The 20,976-nt window shown below is 39.8% G+C and overlaps 1 protein-coding gene across 2 annotated transcripts in view; it reads left to right on the forward strand.

Annotated features, from left to right (window-relative positions):
- Positions 1-262: 262 nt before the first annotated feature.
- CCDC83 (coiled-coil domain containing 83) overlaps positions 263-20,976 on the forward strand; it is a 52,662-nt gene continuing 31,948 nt past the window's right edge. Inside the window, exons 1-4 of one of the 2 annotated variants that reach the window (XM_037042948.1) lie at positions 263-375; positions 6,254-6,338; positions 17,150-17,312; positions 20,663-20,830. In XM_037042948.1, the coding sequence (XP_036898843.1) occupies positions 281-375; positions 6,254-6,338; positions 17,150-17,312; positions 20,663-20,830 (511 nt within the window). In that variant the 5' untranslated portion in view covers positions 263-280. The remainder of the gene's footprint in view (positions 376-6,253; positions 6,339-17,149; positions 17,313-20,662; positions 20,831-20,976) is intronic. The other variant, XM_037042947.1, reaches the window with a different exon arrangement.

Consider the following 20,976-nt stretch of genomic DNA (forward strand, 5'->3'; position numbering starts at 1 on the left):
TAACGCACGGGGATGGTGGATCGCACTCAGCTTCGGGTGGATGACGCTGTACCTGGGCCGAACACGGAATTCCCTGGACCCAAGAACCCGGTGATTTACGACGTCCCAGACTGTGGTGGGTGGTAGGTGGGAGACAGTCTGGGCTGAAAAGACGGCTCTAAATTAAGTTTCAGAACTGTCTCATCTTGAGTAGATGCACGTGGAGGGGCAAACCCAAGAGTTTATTTGCTTTTCTTATATCTTTTTTTCAAAACAGGTTTCTTACTAGCTAAGCAACACAATGGAAAATACAGCGAAAGCAAGTAAAAAGGATGCTCCAGATGGGCTGCCGAAAGAAGTGAAATTGCCCACCAGTGAAGCGTTTCTAGACTATTAGTAAGCGCATATTGTCAACAGTCTCTTATACCCAAAGGTTTCCACCGTAGGGATGGCAACCGTTGTAAACATTCATCCCCCTCCAAACAGAAATGACTCCTTCAAAGCTGTCCAGGGTGATGCACCGGAAACCTACCTGTGTGGCTTTGAAAATCAATGTCACCCTTATTAAGAATAAAATCAGATAATTTTAAATCTGTCAGCGGAGCTGGATTGGAGGTAGATTGAAGGCATGATGGCACTCTTGTGCTAAGTGCATATTTTTAAGTTTTTGAAACTTTAATTGTAACATAGTCCAAGGAGTAGCTACGGAACAGCATTCCTTACTGTGGTTTCAGCCCCTGCCTCCCCCCTTGTGTTGCTGGTCACTTCCTGTAGAGACACCTTGCTGGCCACACTTTAAAATACAACATAGAATAGTTATCGTCATTCACAGAAGAGTAAACAAGGAAAGTTTTCTTCTTTAACTTTTCATTTCCAGACATTCCAATTGGCATTATCTCCAAATAGCTACAGATCAAATACAAATGATTTAGAATGATTTTTAATAAGAACAATATTTCTTGATGTCCCACTCCCAGGAGCTGGAGACAAAACTGGAGGTAACACCTATTCTACGCTGATGCTATATCCAACCAGCGGAAAGTGAGCCCCTTGAGAGCTTTTGAACCCCAACTTTTGGCATAGGGTCAGTGTTTTAATATGTAATTCTTAGGGAATGAATGATTACACAACTATGTCAGGCTTTTTCCAAATATGAATGTACTTCATGCATGTATTATTGAACCAATACTTGAATGTTTGCCAAGAACAAGGGAATTGCTGGGTACCGGAGAGCAGCAGTGAACAGGACCACATGGTCCCTGCCGTAAGCATGAGAGACGGACATTAGGCAACTAATGCAAGCTTTTTAAAAAAATTATATAGCTACAATTAAGGTGCTATGGAAAAAAGTGTAGGGCCCTGGCTGGGTAGCTCAGTTGGTTAGAGCATCACCCAGACACACCAAAGCTGCAGGTTGGATCCCCGGTGCGTACAAGAAGCAATCAGTGAATGCGCAAATAAGTGGGAAATAAACTGAACTCTCTCTCTCTCTCTCTCTGTATCTCTATCTGTATCTCTGTCTCTCTTCCTGCCCTTTCTTTTCTCTCTAAAAAAGAAAAAAGTGAAGGGTACCATAGCAGGGTCAGGAAAAGCATATTTTAGGAAGCAGCCCTTCAGCTGGTCTCTGGAAGGGCAGTGGCTGCTGTGAAGACATACAGTTGTGGAAAGAAAACCTTATGGAGAAGACACTGGGGCAAGGAGATGCTCGCTGCAGTCCAGGAAATGAGAGAAGGAAGAGGGAGGGGGAGAGGGCGAGCCCAGACTTGGATGGCTTTGTCTGGGGCCAGATAAGCCAAGCCCAGCGGAATACTTGCAATTCAGGAATGGCAAGTCATTTATTTGGAGGGGACAAGGTGGAAAGTGGATGACTAGGTCTATGTTTAAGACAATTATTTTTTAAATATTTTATTTATTTATTTATTTTTAGAGAGAGGGGAAGGGAGGGCGAGGAGGAGAGAAACATCAATGTGTGGTTGCTTCTTGTGCACCCACTACTGGGGACCTGGCCCACAACCCAGGCATGTGCCCTGACTGGGAATCGAACCAGCGACCCTCTGGTACGTAGTCTGGCACTCAATCCACTAAGCCACACCAGTCAGGGCTAAGACAATATTATTTTTAACATTCAGGGAAATTCATCTCCTTGAGAGACTACTATCATGTGTTCTTTTTAGAAGGCAGTAAGTGAAAAGGTTAGAACACTAAGAGAGAAAGATCCATAAAAAGGGACTTTTAACAAAGTTCCCTCTTATTTTCTACTTGAGATGACTTTAAGTAATAACCAGATATTACCTGCACTCATTTCTCAGCCTAACTGAAAAGTTTCCTCATCTTATCTCAGGAGAGACGGACAAAACATCAGACTCTGCAAATACAACCTGGCCTCTAATTCGTTCCCACGGTTTACAATGATACCATCCAATTACAACTGTTTCTCTCTCTTCTGGGTCAAGCAGAGGCCAGTCTTCCCCCTATTTAACTGAGGTTTACAAAAAGACAAACATTTAAAAATTCTCATGATCTAGTACAAGATATAAATTAAACATCCCAGGCTTTTGTTCTCTTTCCTTAGCAAAAAAACTGAATAAATAATCTCATGGACTGAAACAGCCACAGCCTTGCTGCTAGGGACACTTTACTTGCTCTGTGTGTTCCCAGGTGACAGAACTTTTGTCACGTGACAAATGGACGAGGCACACCTCATTGTCTGAGGAAGGATTTTTTAAGGGTCCCCCGGCAGCATCTAATAGTTCTCTCATACAATCTCAGCTCCTAACAAAAAGCTGAGAGCACGTAGTAGGTGGTCAATGATTTCTAAAGAATTGAACTTTTAAAAAAATATATCCCAAGAAAATAATGTCATGAAATCCCACTGTTTTTTAGGAAGAGCTGAGACGGCTGACTGTAAACCAATAAGGTGATCATCTCTGAGTGATGTCGGTTTTTATTTTCTCCTCATATTTGTCCCCCTGCCCAAGTTTTCTGCAAGGAGTGTGGATATGGATGTAGAAATAGATGTGGATATAGATTTTTTTAAAAGAAAAGTATAGAATTTTTTGGAATCCAAATGTGTGTTCCTTCTCAGAACTCTCAGTGAAATTGCATGGAGGGAGAAAGTTGACACGTTACCTCACTGGCTTATTATGCTACTTGCTTTAGCATTTACTGCGACATATGGGTTACTGCGCATTGCAGAGATGAGGGAGATATGAAATCAAAAAAGTATAGAGAACGGTGAATCTTGAATTCTTGCAGTGGCTAATAGTGTGGAGTTCTGAAGTTCAGCCTTATCTGCTTCTTAGTAAATCCATCTCTCCATAAGGCCTGAGGAGATGGAAGTTAATTCCAAGGAGAGTCTAGGCTAAGTTAGACCTACAACTGCCATCAGCTCCAGAAGCAGGGTGGGGTAGCGGGGGAGATGACGAAGCTGCCGAAACCTTTACTAAAGGTTAGGGTGACTCAGAATTCCCCCCAGTAGCTCTGGCTGGTGTGGCTCAGTGGACCGAGTGCCAGCCTGAGATGTCAAAGGTTGCTGGTCTGATGCCCATTCAGGGCACATGCCTTCAGATCTTTCTGGACTGCACAAAGAACAGAAGACAAAGCCCTGAGCTGTTTGCCCCTCTCTGCTCCGAGGAGAGAGAACACATACTTAAGTGTAGGGTGGATGTACATAGCAAATAAGAATACAGGTGACCAATTTAATTTGAATTTTAGATAAGCATTTTTTTTTAGTGCAAGGGTGGCTCATGGAATACCTGGGGGTCAGACTGAACATGACCTCCAGTTTGACCTCTACATGCTCAATTATCATCCAGGCAGGCTCTCAGTCCAAACCAGCGGAGACCACATACTTGTGATTCATTCATTTGCCTGCTCTATCCTTGCAGAGAATTAAGATTACCATATTTATAATTTTAGAAGTTATGTGAGTAATTAGCATAGGCTCTTTTCAGATGATTTTCATTTATAAAATCTTTTTAATCTTTTTCTTAAAAGTGGGAGGTAGAGCCCAGGCCCAGAGGTTTAGTTGGTTGGAGCATCCTTGTGTACACCAAAAAAAAAAAAAAATTGTTGTGGGTTTAATTCCCAGTCAGGGCACAAACCTATGTTGCAGGTTCAATCCTGGTTAGGGCTAGTGTGGGAAGAAGATTATCAATGTTTCTCTTCTACATCGATGTTTCTCTCTCTGTGTGTCTCTCTCAATAAATATATCTTTGAATAATAATTTTTTTTAAAAGGAGGTAGAAAGCTCTGGCTGGTGTAGCTCAGTGGATTGAGCGCGGGCCTGCGAACCAGAGGATCGCGGTTCGATTCCCAGTCAGGGCACATGTCTGGGTTGCAGGCCGGTTCCTTGCAGGCCAACTACCAGCAGGGGATGCACGAAAGGCAACCATACACTGATGTTTCTCTCCCTCTCTCCTTCCCCTCTAAATATAAATAAATAAATAAAATCTTTTAAAAAAAGGAGGTAGAGAGCGCACTCTTTCAAAATTTGTGTACTTCTAAGCTTTAGGTAAAAAGTAAAAGATGGTTTATATTTACCTATACCTTGATTTGTAACTATTGTGTCAAGACCAGCCTAACATAGTAGTTTTTCCATTTACTATTGTTCTCATATCCCATTATTTCCCCCACAGCATGTATCCCAATGTGTAAAAAACATGTTTGTGTGTTTACTTCTTTCGTGTCGAGTAAAATGGAAGCTCTTTGAGGGCAGGGACCATAAAGATACTCTTCGTCACTGTCTCTGAACAGCCCAAACAATACTGGGCACATGGAGGCTGCTCATTACATCTGTGTTGCATGGACCACTGCATGAAAGGGAACACTGACAAGTTTAACTGTAGAATTTTGAAACTGAAAAGGAAAGATGGAGCCCATCTCCTTCAATTCTCTTATTTATGGAAGAACAAGCAAAGGCCTAAACAGGTTAAGAGGCAGTTTAGTGGAGAATCAAGCCTAAAACCCAAGTTTCATAGTATCCAAACTAAGTTTTTGCAATGAAAGAATTTTCTTGTTTTGTTTTCACGTCCCATTTTTCTCATGATTTGGAAAGAAGGGGCCTTATTTTCTCTCTACTAAATATAAAATGTCACAAATATAAATGATCATTTGGAGGAAGGGCTGAGGAAGTAAGATTTAAATTCAACTGAAATTTATTAAGTACTTACTTTATGTTAGAAACTTTCAGATATGACTTTTTATTTTAATCCTAATAAATATATGTAGGACTGGGTATTGTTATCTCCACTGACGGCTTGGAAATTGAGTCTCAGAGAGCTGACTTGCCTGAGGTCAGAGAGGTAAGAAGGAGCAGGGCCAGACGGCAAACCAGAGTTCCTCATTCAGCAACCCCCACTCCGCTGTTCACTGCCCCACAGAACTGCTATATTTTGGGGTTGTTTTTTTAAATTGAAATATGGCATTTATATAGAGCTGTTTCTGTGGAATTATTTTGGTCTCAGATTTAAAGTTATAAGTTTTACTAGGTAAGAGAGCTATAAAGATACACTTAACACTTCAAGTAGCCATCAAAGGGCCTATACCGAAGTCTTTCTGCACTTCTTTCTCTATCTCATACCTAGCAGTTGCTCAATAGACTTGTGGGTGTTTAAAAAAATGTATGGGGCCCTGGCTAGTGTAGCTTAGTGGGTTGAGTGTGGGCCCATGAACCAGACGATCGCAGTTCGATTCCCAGTCAGGGCACATGCCTGGGTCACAGGCCAGTTCCCAGCAGGGGAACCATGAGAGGCAACCATACATTGATGTTTCTCTCCCTTTCTCCTTCTCTTCCCCTCTAAAGATAAATAAATAAAATCTTTTAAAAAATGTGTGGGTATCAGGAAAGAAGCTTTTATTATTTATAGGAGAAATGATATACTAATGAACCAATAGGTATGCCTAGTTTACCTTACTATTTCAAGGAGATAAGCATGCCCTTATAAAGTCTTTGTTTTGTCATTTTTGACTGAGCATTTTTAGAATTCTAGAAAGCATGTTTTCAGTGCGCCCTTTTCTAGGTTCTTTAATGCTGAATTATTAACAGACAGTTGGAAAGCCTCAAAATTACAGCTATGAAATACAAATGGTGATTGATTTAAAAAACTAAACTTATCTCTCTAATACATATTTAAAGAAATATTTTTATCCCTAAATGGATTTTATAATATATTTAATACTGTATGACAACTCCAATAATTTAGTTTAATTTTAAAATTCTGTATCACTAATTTTTTAAGTAATTATAACTAATGTTATCTTTTTTTATTATCAGCTGTCAAATAAAGGAAAATGCAGTGGAAAGACTCATGGTTCAAATAAAGAAGCTTCGAGAAAAGAACCAAAAGTACCATGAAAGAGTGAGTAGCAGATTTTAAAGCCCAAATCTAGTCATTAAACGTTTACACACATGCTTTAAACAAATGCTTGTGAATTATGATGAAATACACCCTAGGAAATTATCTTAGTTAGTGCTTGTAACTGATGAATTTATGTTGTAATTCGTTTTTTGTGTAAGTGAGGCAAGAAGGTGGTGCTCTTCCTATTATTTTATTCACAATGTCAAAGGAAGTCAGTTTGAATTATGTTGTTTAGGTCATGAGGATGTTCAGAGTTTTAAAACTCTGAAACCACATCAATCTTTTAATTTCTTATTTAACCAAACTATACTGTGGGGGCAACTTCCCTCACAAGTCTCCCTGTGTGCCACGGATGAGAGTAAACATGACAGAGACATGATGTGATCTGCTTAGGGAGGAGAAGTGGCCAGTTTCCCAGAAGAAAAAGCCTGTGAGCAGTGGCCAGTTTCTCAGGGGAAAAAGGTGCTGAGCCCCTTCCTCCAAGGACTTTTATTGGGTTGTAATACACAGGATTACAGGGCAGGCAAGGATCAAATAGTAGATAACATTTCAAAGAAATCTGAGGGCTTAGTGTGAGTCAGTGTCTGTCAGGAAAGTGGGTTGCAGAACTCCGGGGAGACATACTCATTTCCTCTCAGACCCTTATCATATGAATGAAAGCATTCAGCAGAACATATTTCACAGGTTTATCAGGAAGTCTTTGTGATGCCAGATTGTTGCCCAGGACACACTCTAGCAAGGCAAGGAGCTGCACCCCTCCCCATCAGGTATTCAGGCTTAAGGGGATTAGAGCCAGGAAGCACTTCTCCCAGAGTATGTGGGGACTCGGGCTTTGTCAAAGCTGGGGGGCAAGAGTCCATTGCTCCCTCTTTGTTGCAGCCCCCCAAGTCCCTTCCATGAAGGCCTCCCACGTGATTGAGTCTGGCTTAGGTCGCCCCCTGCTCTGAGGGGTCTTACCCATCAATGACCATGCTTTGGGGGCAGGGAGGAAACTGAGCCAGCATTTGCTACCAGAGACAAGCTTTGTCTCCTTCGGTGCATTCCAGAGGTCACTGACTCATCCTTAGCCACAGGGGGTAGAGAGTTACAATTCCTAGAACCAGGCAGAGTGGTCCACAGCACTATACAACATTGTTTGTTTATTTTTTAATTTCTGTTATCTATTTTCTTTTAGATTTTCAGAATGTGAACATGTAAATTATTTGAAAAGTACAATCTTTGTTGCTAAAATGACTAAATTAATGTTTAAAATAACGTATTTTCTTCAATCCTCACCTGAAGACATGCTTTTTGATTATAGACAGAGGAGAAGGGAGGAAGAGAGGAAGGGAGAAAAACACGAATGTGAGAGAGAGACATTGATCAGTTGCTTTTCATATACGTCCCTACTGGGGATCAAAGCAGCAACCTAGGCATGTGCCCTGACCAGGAATCAAACCCCTCATCTTTTGGTTTACAGATGACGCTCCAACCAACTGAGCTACACTGGCCAGGGCAAGGTGATATATTGTTCTTATAAAATTAGACTAAAATGAATATCCAAGGAGTGCTATATATGACTATCAGAACTGAAGACCAACAGAAATAAAATTTGAAAGCAGTAAATGATCATTAAACTTATCCCTTAAAGCAACTCATGAATGAAGAAATACTGGGGGTGTCCCCTATTAAAACATTCACTTTATATGGACCCAGAACCTTCCATGTTAAATGTTATTTGGGGAGGGGATATGTTGTCTAAAAAGACTATAAATGAATTTAATGAAATCCCAGGTCAGAGGCCTGAGTCTGCATCCTGACTGTACAACTTATTGCTGGTGTTAGTTTGGCTAAAACCGGTGTCAGTCTTCATTCCCTCATAGAATGGGGATTCCTAGTCTTCTTCATAGGGCCAATTTGTTCATTCAGCGGATATTTATTGGTCAAGACAGGCCCCAGTGGTGATATAACTGTGACCCTGACTTGGTCACAGTTCTCAAGGAACAGTCACTTGTAATAGGGACTAAAACAAACTCAGGTCTATGGATGAGTGTGGAAAGTTTGGCCTAGTTGGTTGGAGTGAGATGCCAACAAGGGACCAAGGGACAACCTCCCATGGTCAGCACTGGGACTCCTCGGTCAGCTTTGCAACTTCCATTTGGTTGTGGAAATGACAACAGATCAGGATGAAAGACTCACTTTCCCCAGCCCATTAGTTGGGGCCAGAAACAAAGTTCTTGTTTCTATGAGGATTAATGCAGGAATAAAAGAGGCCTAAGTCTGTCCTCGGGGTCATTAATGGACCCAGCAGTATGGTGCATGGAGTGGCCAAGCCTGGTTCCAACTGCATATATCTATTTTTTCTATTTATGCTGTTACTGACCCCGGTAAAGCCACTATCATCTCTCACCCATCCGTCCTCTATCCAGGACATTTTCCACAGTGCAACCAGATTGCCCTTTGAATACTGTAAACCTTTCAGTGCTTAAAGCCTTGCAGTAGCTTCCTATTGCACAGAAAATAAAACCCATAGTCCTTACTAAAGTCTTGAAGGCCCTGCAAAATATGACTTCTGCACACCTCTCTCACCTTGTGTTCAGCCACCCCACCCTTGGCTAACCTCTGCTTCTTTTAAATCTTGGAAAACCCAATCAGTCTCTTGTTTTTGTACCTTTACCGTAAAGAGGCTATCTATTTTCTCTTCCCAGAATTCTCTTCTCTTGGCTAGATCCATTTAGTTCCCCCAATCTAAGCTGGGATGTTGAGGTTACATGTATTCAAATTGCTAACTTGAATATGACTCACAAGCAAGACATATTTTTCTCTTCAGTAGGTCAAAATTAGAAACATTCCCCTTCTTCCTACCCATTATCCCTTCTTTTTTTTTTTTTTTTAGATTTTTTATTTATTTATCTTTAGAGGGGAAGGGAAGGAGAGAGGGAGAGAAACAACAATGTATGGTTGCCTTTTGTGCGTCCCCTGCTGGGAAGTGGCCTGCAGGGAACTGGCCTGCAACCCAGGCATGTGCCCTGACTGAGAACCATTATCCCTTCTTATGTGGGTTTAGACTGACACCTCATTTATAATCTTTCACTCTGTTTGCATCCATTGTTCCACTCACCTCATCAGATATTTCATAGTTCACTGTGTCCACTTCCTTACCTCCCGATTCCTTATTTCACTCCTACAGTCCACCAGTTACTTCTCTAGCAACAGTTACTAAGGACCAGTTAGCCAGGTCCAATGGAGGCTTTAGGTAGTTCTGACTTGACCCCATGTCCCTTCAGCCATCACGCCTGTCGCCTTGAAGCTCTTTGTCCTTTGGGTTCCAGCACATCACTCTCCCTTAATTTGCCTCCCAATTCTCTGATCAATTCTTCATGTTTCTTATTTGTGTTTTCTTCCTGGACCGGTGTTCTGATCCCAAACCTCCTCTCTCTGGGTCACCTAACTGAACCTCACAGCTTCAAAGGCCATCTCCATGGTGCTCATTTTCATATATACATGTGATGAAATTTCATAATTCCACACACACAAATTTTAGTGCATATACAAACTGGTGAAAACAAATAGCATCTCTAGTTTAGTTAAAAACACTATACCAAATGTCAATTTCCTGGTTTTGACAACGTTCTGTATTAAATGTTATCACTGGGAAAAGCTGGGCGAATAGATGGGAAATCTGTGTACTATTCTGGCAAATTCTGTTCTTGTTCTTATGAGTCATAAAGTTAAAAGGGTAAAAGCTCATAAAATGCCTTATAACAAAACAAAACTAATCCCTTTTTGAAGCATATTTACTGAAATTCCTTTCTTCAGTTTTATAATGTAATGATTATTTTTACCTTAAACAACAATTAATGTCGCTTTGTAATATAAACCTATTTTTAGTAAATTAGCGGATCTAACTAAATTTGATTTCAGTCTGTAGCTCAAAACAATTTTTCAGACATAATCAATTTTGTAACATGTCAGAAACATTTCCCTTCCATTTGAAATTTGTATGGGATTTGGGAAGTTTAATATAGATGTTAAATTTATATATAATGGCAAATAGGGTATAATAATGTTTCTACAACATACAATTACATTTTTAGGACATGTGATGCTGTTTTAATTTACAAATAAAAATAGCATGTTTGAAAAGAGTAGTTATTGGGTTAATTTAACATTTGTATTCACTTTGGGAAGTATTGTGCTGTGTGAGGAAAGAAAGTTTTCTTTATCTATTATACATTTCTCTATGAATTGTATGTAGTGATTTTTATATTATCAATATCTTTGTAAATGTTTTTCCTATATATCATGGTAAATATTTTTGATATGACATTTAATTTAGAGGTTGTTGTTGCCTTACTAAAATTAACACAACTAAAATCACATAAGATTTACTTAGTATTGAGAACATACTTGATAAAGTAATTTTCCACTTCTACAAAAATAAGTAGAAAAGCCCACATTTGGTAAAAGGATTAGCAGGGCAGTACCTTAGCAAAGAATATCTTCATTGCTATGATTCGAGTTTCTACAAATATTTCATTTTAAAATAACTTATATAAAGCCAAAGTAATCCAATTTATTTGTAAGAAAACAAAACATGAATTTATTTCATTCAAGAAAATTGAATATTTGAGAATTACTTAAAGAATAACAAACGGTTTATTTTTTAGCTGCTAATATTGATAAATTATAACCAGGAAAATTGAAGCAGTAATCAAAAACTTCCAACAAACAGAAGTCCTGACCAGATGGCTTTACAAATGAATTTTACCAAACATTCAAAGAAGAATTAATACCTATTTTTCTCAAACTTTTTCAAAAAATTCAAGAAGAGGGAATACCTCCAAGCTCATTTTGTGAGGCCAGCACTATGTTCATTCTAAAGCCGCACAAAGACATTACAAAGGAAGAAAATTATAGACCACTATCTATGATGAACATAGATGCTGAAATCCTCAAAACAATATTAGCAAACTGGATTCAGAGATACATTAAAAAGGTCATACACTATGATCAAGTGGGATTTATTCCAGGAATGCAAGGTTGGTACAATAGCTACAAATCAATAAATGTGTTACATAATATAAAGAAGATGAAGGATAATAATCACATGATCATATCAATACATGCAGAAAAAAGCATTTGATAAAATCCAGCACCCATTTATGATAAAACCTCAGCAGAGTGGGAATAGAGGGAACCTACCTAAACACAATAAATGCCATTTATGACAAACACACTGCCAGCATCATATTCAACAGATGAAAACTACAAGCATTTCTCATAAGATCAAGAACAAGGCAAGGATGTCCACTTTCACCTCTCTTATTCAACATAGTAGTAGAAATCCTAGCCACAGCAATCAAACAAGAAGATATAAAAGGCATCCAAACTGGAAAGGAGGAAGTAAAACTGTTATTATTTGCAGATGATGTGATGCTGTACATAGAGAATCCCAAAGATTCCACCAAGAAAATATTAGAACTAATATAAATGAATTCACAAAGTAGCAGGACACAAAATTAGTATCCATAAATCAGTTATATTTTTATATGGCAAAAAAAGAACTAATAAAGGGAAATTAAGAAAACAATCTCATTCACAATTGCTTCAAAAAGAATAAAGTACCTAGGAATAAATCTAACCAAGGATGTAAAAGATCTGTATTTAGAAAACTGTAAGACACTGAAGAAAGAAATTGAAGAAGATACAAATAATTGGAAGCCCATACTGTGTACATGTATAGGATGAATTAACATCATTAAAATGTCCATGCTACCCAAAGCAATCTATAGATTCAACACAATTCCTATCAAGATACCAATGATGTATTTCACAGAACTGCAAAAAATATTTCAGAGATGTATATGGAACCACAAAAGACCCAATATAGCAACAGCGATCCTGAGAAAGAAGAACAAAGTTGGAGGAATCATGCTACTTAATATCAAACTATACTATAAGGCCATAGTAATCAAAACAGCATGGTACTGGCGTAAAAACAGACACATAGGTCAATGGAACAGAATAGAGAGACCAGGGATAAACCCACACTTTATAGCCAATTAATATTCAACAGAGGAAGCAAGCACATACAATGGGCTAAAGATAGTTTATTCAATAAATGTTGTTGGGAAAATAGGACAAATAACTTGCAGAAAAATGAAACTAGACCACCTTCTTATGCCACACACAAAAATAAATTCAAAATGGACTAAAGACAAATATTAGACCTAAAACCATAAAAACCCTAGAAGAAAAACATGGGCAGTAAAATCTCAGACATTGCTCATAACAATATTTCATCTCACATATGTCCCCAGGCAAGGGAAACAATAGAAAAAATAAACAAATCAAACTAAAAAGTTTTTGCCCAGCAAAGGAAACCTTCAACAAAATAAAAAGACAACCCAGAAAATGGGAGAACATATTCACCAATACATCTGATAAGGAGTTAATACACAAAATTTATAAAAACTTACAAAACTCAACACCAAAAAAGCAAACATCCAATTAAAAACTGGGCAAAGGACCTGAAAGACACTTCTCCAAAGAGGACATACAATGGCCAGCAGTCATATGAAAAAATGTTTAACGTTACTAATCATCAGAGAAATGCAAATTAAAAGCACAACGAATTTTGTAATGAAAGCACAATAAGTTTCATAATAAAATTATATGTATGAAAAAATAAAAATAAAACCACAATGAGATACCACCTCACATCTGTTAGAATGACCATAAAAATAAGCAAATAAATAAATAATAATTCTTTGACTAGCCCTACATCCCAAAGATTTTATCTTATGTTTCATCCTAAAATGTTTATAGTTTTACCTTTTCCACTTAAATCATGGTCCATTTGAGTTAATTTTTGTATAAATTATAAGACTTAGATCAAGGTTGTTTCTCTTCCTCTCCCCCACCCCCACCATAAAGAGGTGAAAAGGCAGAAGGCGATAAACTTCCTCTTCTTATAAAGGCAATAATCTCATCAGGGAACTCTATCATGATGACCTCATCTAAACCCAATTCCTTCCCAAAGGCCCCACTGCCAAATATCATCACATCGGGGGTGAGGCCTTCAACACATACATTTCCAGGGCGGACATAAACTTCAGTCTCTAACACAGACCTTCATTCCTGTTTAGGGCTGAACAAAATTCTGCCTGCGTGAATCTGTGTTAAAACCCTCTACTAAAGTTCTCATTTCAATTATTGCACTTTTTAGGTCAAGAATTTCTATTTTTTTTCATCATTTCCTTCTCTTTATTGCTATTTTCTATTTAAAGAGAAATTATTTTCATACTTTCCTATAGTTCTTTAGGTGTGGCTTCCTTTAACTCTTTGAATATATTTTAGATAGCTGATTTAAAGTCTTTGTCTAGAAAGCCCAATGTCTGGGCTTTCTCAAGGACAGCTTCTATCGACTCTCTTTTTTCCCTGTGTATAGTAAAATTCCCAATAAGAATATGCATGAACCATTCTTTCTTGGGGCTTTTTTGCATTCCTCATAATTTTTTTGTTGTTGAAAGTCAGATGTTTTTTAACACAATAATGTGACAACTCTGAAGATTAGAAACTCTTCTCTCCCCAGAGTTTGTTGTTGTTGCTACTTATTGCAGTTGTTGTTTGTTTACTTAGTGACTTTTCTGAACCAATTCTGTGAAACCTATATTTTTTGTTGTGTGTGGCCACTAAAGTCTTTGTTTGCTTAGCTTAGTGGTCAGTTACTGATTGGACAGACATTTTTTTAATGTCTCTAAACAATAAATTCCCCAGCCTTTGCTGCAGGCCTTTATGTGCTCGCTGGGCCACGACTTCTACACTCAGCCAGTCAACTTACTACTTCACCTTCACCTCTGCTTCTTGCTTCTGCAGAACCTCAAGGTCAGCCAGAGGTGAGTGCTTAGGGCCTTCTTAGGTCTTTCCTAAGCACCTACCCGGCTCTCAGTAGCTCACAGCCTTATACATGCATGTGACCTTTTAAATTCCTAAGAATATGTCAAAGCTCCCCCTATGGACATCTCCTCTCCAGCTTTCCTTTAAAGTTTTTTTTTTTTTTGTCAGTTTGTTGTTTATCCCAACTGTTATACCACCACAGGGAGCTATAATGTTTAACAATTGCCTCTGATTGTTTTTGACCAACTTCAATCTGGGAAATGGCTATTCACACAACCTCTGAGTTGGGTCAAATAAAGACAAGGTTTGCTGGTGGCATTTTCCAGGGAACTACCAGATACATCAAATAATGATGGTAACTTGGGGATTGTGCTTTGGAAGAGTTCTGCTCCCCACCGCTTTTCTCCCTGACCCCCTAACCCAGGCCAGCAGGCTGCTGGTTCTCACCATGACTGTAAGGCTCTTGGTTTTTAGAAGAAGGCGAAATGCCACCAGGCTCACTGTCCTTACCCACATTCGACTATTTTGCTTGAATAAACATTCTCTGGAAGTTATTATACTTTTAATTTCCTGAGTTCTGAAAAGTTGATTTTGACAGTTTTGCCAGTTTTCTAATTGCTTTTATGGAGGAGAGGATTTTTGGAGGTTTTTATTTAAATATTTCTGCTTATGTCACTCCCAATAAGATTTTAAAGAGTAGTTTAGAAGGAAAGAGATTCAGTTTTCAAATTTAGCATATTATGAATTCCTTAGTATTAAAAATTCTTCAAAGACAGTATTATGATGTTTAGAATATTGTAAACAAAATATCAGAGAAACCATTCAAAACTAAATTTTGAATATCATACCCTTTCATCTTTATTCCCATTTTTGAAGTTACTAAAAACCTATCCATTCCAATCCTTTTGAGGGGGGGCCTATTTATCAATACCAAGCATCATAAATTTTATTGCCTATTGCTTTTGCTCAGTTTGTCAAAGTTTTAAATTAAAATTCTAGTGCACTGAAATGACAATCAGATCACACATCCTATGGAATAACTTAAAGAGCATTAAAGTAACATTAAATCCTAGTTTATTAAACTAATGCTTATTTTGCCAAACAATTTTAAGAAATTAAGTTTCTCAGTCCTCAAGTTTAAAGTTTGTTGGATTATGTAATAAAGAATGGGGTTTTAGTAGGCTCCAATACTACCAATACACCATAAATTCTTTAGGTTACCCGAAAGAACCCTTCTATCCAAAGTGTGGCTGAGGGGCCAGCAGGCTTGGCATCACCTGGAACTTGTCAGAAATGTGCCAAGTGTACTGAGTCAGAATCTGTGTGTTGGCGAGGTCCCCCAGTGCCTGGTGTACACAGGAAAGCTCGAGAAGCACTGGCCTAAAGAATCCATTTGGGGAGAACAAAATACTCTTAAAGTATCTAAGTAAATTACAAGGATAAAAGACATGAATAGTGGACATAAAATATAGTGTTGAAAAGTTACAATAAAGAGCATGTTAAACTATAGGCAAATAAGTAATTTTTAAAAATGTATTGAAATATTTACGTATATACATTTTATTAGGTATTAAAAAGTGGAGGGAAAGACACCAGGGAAGCATTAGAAGTCTGAGAGACCCTGGAAAATTACAAGGAAAATGTCCTGAGTTCACACACACCAAAATACCTCTGCATATACATCATTAGATAGCAAGGGCAAGCGTAAGCTCCCAGTTGACGAAACAGAAGAAGCTTGGAAATACAGATGACACAGCCATGGAGGCAACCCAGTCCATATTTTAAGTATGGAGTATTGGAGTGGTGAGTAGCCGTCCCCCCAGAATAAGAGAACTAGGGTCATTTGTGAAAAAAGCAAAGAATAATGTGAATGTCACAAAACCAGCACTTTTTGTCTGCTTTGCTCACGTATCTGTCCCTCGTGCCCAGACGACCACTTGGCCCCGTAGCTGCTGACTGAATGGCGGCTGAGAGCTGAAGAAGGGTGGTGCTGAGCAGAGAAAGGGAACTCCGAGGGCGGGTTTTATTTTTTATTTTTTAAAAATATAGGCCCTGGCTGGTGTAGCTCAGTGGATTGAGCGTGGGCCTGCAAACCAGATGATCGCGGTTCGATTCCCAGTCAGGGCACATGCCTGGGTGGCAGGCCTGTTCCCGGTTCCCAGCAGGGGATGCACGAGAGGCAACCATACATTGATATTTCTCTCCTTCTCTCCTTCCCTTCCCCTCTAAAGATAAATAAAAATAAATAATAAAAATATATTTTATTGATTATATCATTACAGTTGTTCTATTCCCCCTCTTCATTCCCCTCCACCCTGCACACCCTCTCCCCCACCATTCCCCCCCTCTAGTTTATGACCACGTGTCTCAAGTTCTTTAGATTCTGTATTTCCCATAGTATTCTTGCCCTCCCCCCTATCTATTTTCTACCTACCCTCTATGCTATTTTCTGTACCTTCTCCCCTCTTCTCCTCCTCCCACTCCCCTGTTGCTAACCCTCCATGTGTTCTTCATTTCTATGGTTCCACTCCTGATCTAGCTGTCCTCTTGGTTTGCTTTTGTTTTAGGTGTGGTTGTTGATAACTGTGAGTTTGCTGTCCTTTCACTGTTCATATTTTTTCATCTTCTTTTTCTTATATATGTCCAAGGGTGGATTTTAATGTTCATTGATTCTGTTATGGGGTGAGAGACTGGTAGATTAGTAACACAATTTTCTAAATGTAACTTGCTATCTGATAGTTACCATGTTGATGGGTGTGATTTTGTTTTGTATCCCATGCTCCATAAACTTTCAGAGGTATTATTATATAACTCATTTCATCAAATATTTCCTTCTGACTTTGCAAGCCTCAATGTGTGACTGTGTTTTGAGGAAAATCAGCGTAAACACTTGAGCACATGTAGTTAACGGCTATGGATTTTCATGACAGAATCGACGCTTAAAGGATGAACAGATTTGGCACATCCGGAACCTACTCAAGGAACTAAGCGAAGAGAAGTCAGAAAAGTCAAAAGTCATATCAAGAGAGGACGTGGAAACAGCAATGAAGGAGAAGTGGCAGTTTGAAAGAGACCAGGAACAAAACTTAAAAGGTGATTTAAGAACTTAGAAAAGTATCATAAAGATGAATCAAGTTATTTCTCGAATGCCTGTTTCCTAATATGTTAAAAATGCTGTGAACGTGTTTCAGACGACATCACTATCATCACAAACAGAAACACATGTAGGTGAATGAGCAAGAGGGGAAATAAAGCGGCAGAGACGCTGAAATCAAGTGGGGAGGAGCAGTGGGGACAGTGATCGAAAACAAAGGCACACGGAAGCCATCTGACTGTCACACACTGGACAATATCCCAGTAGATACTCTGAATGCCTCACGGTGGGGATTTGTTACTTCTTTTGGGAAATTCTCTTGTTCGGTGGTTTCATTGGCTTCAGTGTCCATTCAGACTTGGGAATGACTAAGTGAGTGTAACCGTGAAGCTCCCCCAGCCCTATATCTCCGTGGAGCTGAGCTCCCCCTCCCACTCCCATTTAGATGAGGAAAGAAGGGTTAGAGTTGGGAAAAAGGCAGTTTGGAGGACAGGGATAGAAATGATGCGTGGTGCGGAATATGAAGGACCCGGCACATACTCTTGCCATGGGTTTGGGAAACACCATGATCCTGGGGGCAAGTCACACACACAGTGTTGACACTGACATTTTTTAAAATTCCTATTCCTTTATCTCAGACATCCTGCCAAGGTTCCTAAAGACCACGTTTGCCAGAACCCCTATAAATATCATGTCTGCTAGGAAGCTGGGAAACGCGGCAGAGAACTGAGTGCTGTCAGGATGCAGTGCTAGAAGCTGGCAGGCAAAACAGGGGACGAGAGTTTCCTGAATTTCTCCAGTATTTCAGAGAGCCTGCATATCCAAGCACTTTGCACAGAGCAGGCCTTCCACTCACAGATAACTTGTTGTTTTGAATGAAACAGTTACCCACACCAAACATTACTCAGCAAACTTGATTGTTCAGGGTCTCCAAAATTGTTCCCGTAAACCTCCACCTACCCAGGTGTCCTTATGGGCAACAGTGATGCAATGAGATGGTAGACACTGTATTGTGTGGGTTCCTTTCCGAGAAAGTTTTGCTTGTGGTTGGAAGGAATACTTCAATAAATCCCTAGAGATGGGAGTGAGACCAAAACAGATACTACTCAGATGTGCTCGCTGAGCTGCCTTCAAATGGGAACGGGCCAGTGAGTTGAGGTGTGCCTGTCTGTGGTTTGGACTCAGTTCAAGGTGCGTGTGTCATACCAGACTGGGGCCCAGCTGGATGACTGAGCACAGCAAAGTAGGCCTGGGCTCACATGTGGTCCTAGGAAGAAAGCCGCCCACAGACGCCGGGGAAGAGAGGGAAAGGGAGAGAACAGACGCGTCCGAAAAGGGGTCCTTGGGCAGTTGTGCTATGTACCAGGCAGTCACTTGCAGCCGGCTCTGGGGTGTGGACAGCAGCCCTCCCGTCACGTGGCAGCTTGTCTCAAGGCAGAGGCTCAGCGCCATCCAGACCGGCCGAAGCAGCACCTGCATTTGACAAGATCCCAGGGGATTCCTACGCACAGTAAGGTCTGAGAGGTACTGATGTAACCTCTTTCTTCCAACTTCAGTTAGGACTCTTTCAGTTACAAGGATAAAATCTAACCCGAACTAGCTTAAGCGTAAAGAAGAAGGCAATTTTTTTTGCCACATAACCAAGCAGAAAATGCAGGGTGACCCAGAGCCTCACACGCTGTCAGATCCCAGCTTTTTTTTTCACCACCCCCATCTCTCTCCTCTCTCTCCCCCTCCTTCATTCTCCCGACCTCCTTCATCCAGCCCCTCTCTCTGTCCTCTCCCTGAAAGTTGGCTCCTTTTTCTCAGGCTGTTGTCCCCATGAGGCTAGAACACTAACCATAGACATCTCTGATCTTACATCCTTATAACCTCAAAGTGGAGGCCAAAGAAACATGTTTTCTACCAGTTTCAATAAAAATATTTCTATGGAAGGACTCTGAGCATGTGCCTAGCTTGGGGCACGTGCTCACGCCTGGGCTAATCCCTGTGGCCGGGGGAAGGGACCCCTGTAACTGGGCACATACAAGGTGGGGCGAGAGTAGGTTCACAGTTTCGAGTATGTGAAACAGTTTATTCTTGTGTTATTATTTATTAATTACAATATTATCTTCCATACAAAGTACTGTAAACCTACGTACACCCCACTGTATATTTGACGAGGAGCAGGAAAGGCTTAGAGCAGCAAGATTGAAAGTGAAGAGGGCTTGTGGAAAAGTAGACAACAGCCACTACATCCATCTCTCTTTCAACATCTTTAATGATGGGAACCAGCATGGCCCCCCGAAGCTGACCCTGGCACAGGGCTGAGGCAGCAACGGTCTGCTCAAATAAGAGGACAGCTGAGCATCTGGGCTACAGGAGCACTAGTTGTTTAACCACAGTAACGAGTGCCATTTATTAAGGGATTTTCTAATGTAATCTTACTTCTTTGGCAAAAGACGTGTTTGGAGTCCATCCAGACTGAAGAGCACCCCTCTGGCCTGATTGGAACGCTTCAGGCATCCCATAAGCATTTTCTAGGACCAACTAAGGGCCAGACTCTTGCTAAGTGCTGCCTTTATGAGCTGAGTAAGATGTGGCATCACCGCCACAGAGCTCTCAGACAAGATGTGTGTGGCCGGAAGCCAAACGGCTATTAAATTCATTGTACCCAGCTCTTTGTAATGCTTCCTTTCCCAAAATATTCAGCAGCATAATATTCAGCCTAAAGGCTGAATAGCATATCATGATTCTCAGGGGTTTCGGGCAAACTGAGAGCTTATATGGTTCAGATCGGGCAATATTTATACATGTTTAATTAGGAAATTTATCTTTCAACCTGAAGTCGTACAAGTGAGGGTGGGGAAAACATGTTCGTGTGACTGTCATTCCACACAAATGAACTTTAGATGACAGGCTTACACAACTTATTTATAGAAGGGGTCACCAAGGACTACGGACTCACAGAAAGTGAAATCACTTTGCCCAGAGGCATAATGGCCAGAAAAATGACAATTTACTAAAAAAAATGTATATGTGACATAAGATAGGATCCTTACAAGCTGTCACAATTTAAACCTGTGGGTTCCTAGGCATATAGCTTAATTGTCTATTACAGCTCTCATTCACAGCCCCAAACCACACATCGACTTTAGAATTAGAATTTTAATTTTACTTAGAATTTGAATCACAAGAGGTAGTTAAATAGTTTGGATAGCTTAGATTTCCTTCAATTGTAGATATAAAATTGGATTTATGAGATAACAGCATTGTAATATCAGAGCCTAACTTCATAAAAGCAGACTGCAACACATAATGGTTACAAGGATGGCAGAAATGACATGGTGTTTTGATTTTCTTTCAACAGATATGCGCTTGCAAATAAGTAATGCTGAGAAACTGTTTCTTGAGAAACTCAGTGAGAAGGAATATTGGGAAGAGTACAAGAATGTAGGGAGTAAACAACATGCTAAACTCATTATCTCCTTACAAAATGACATCAATAAAGTTAAAGAGAATGCAGAGAAAATGTCAGGTCAGTTGCAACAAAGCTCAAGTTTGGTAAAACACCCTTTAGAAGGCAGACTGTTGATAGAAGAAAAAAAAAAGGGTACTCCCCGAATCATTTGTTCCTCTCTGCTGGGTCAGCACGAACAGTTTGAGCCCAAGGGCAGAGGTGGA

The sequence above is a fragment of the Sturnira hondurensis genome, unplaced genomic scaffold, assembly GCF_014824575.4.
Source record: "Sturnira hondurensis isolate 20B ecotype Veracruz unplaced genomic scaffold, ASM1482457v3 Scaffold0003801, whole genome shotgun sequence".
NCBI lineage: Eukaryota > Metazoa > Chordata > Mammalia > Chiroptera > Phyllostomidae > Sturnira > Sturnira hondurensis.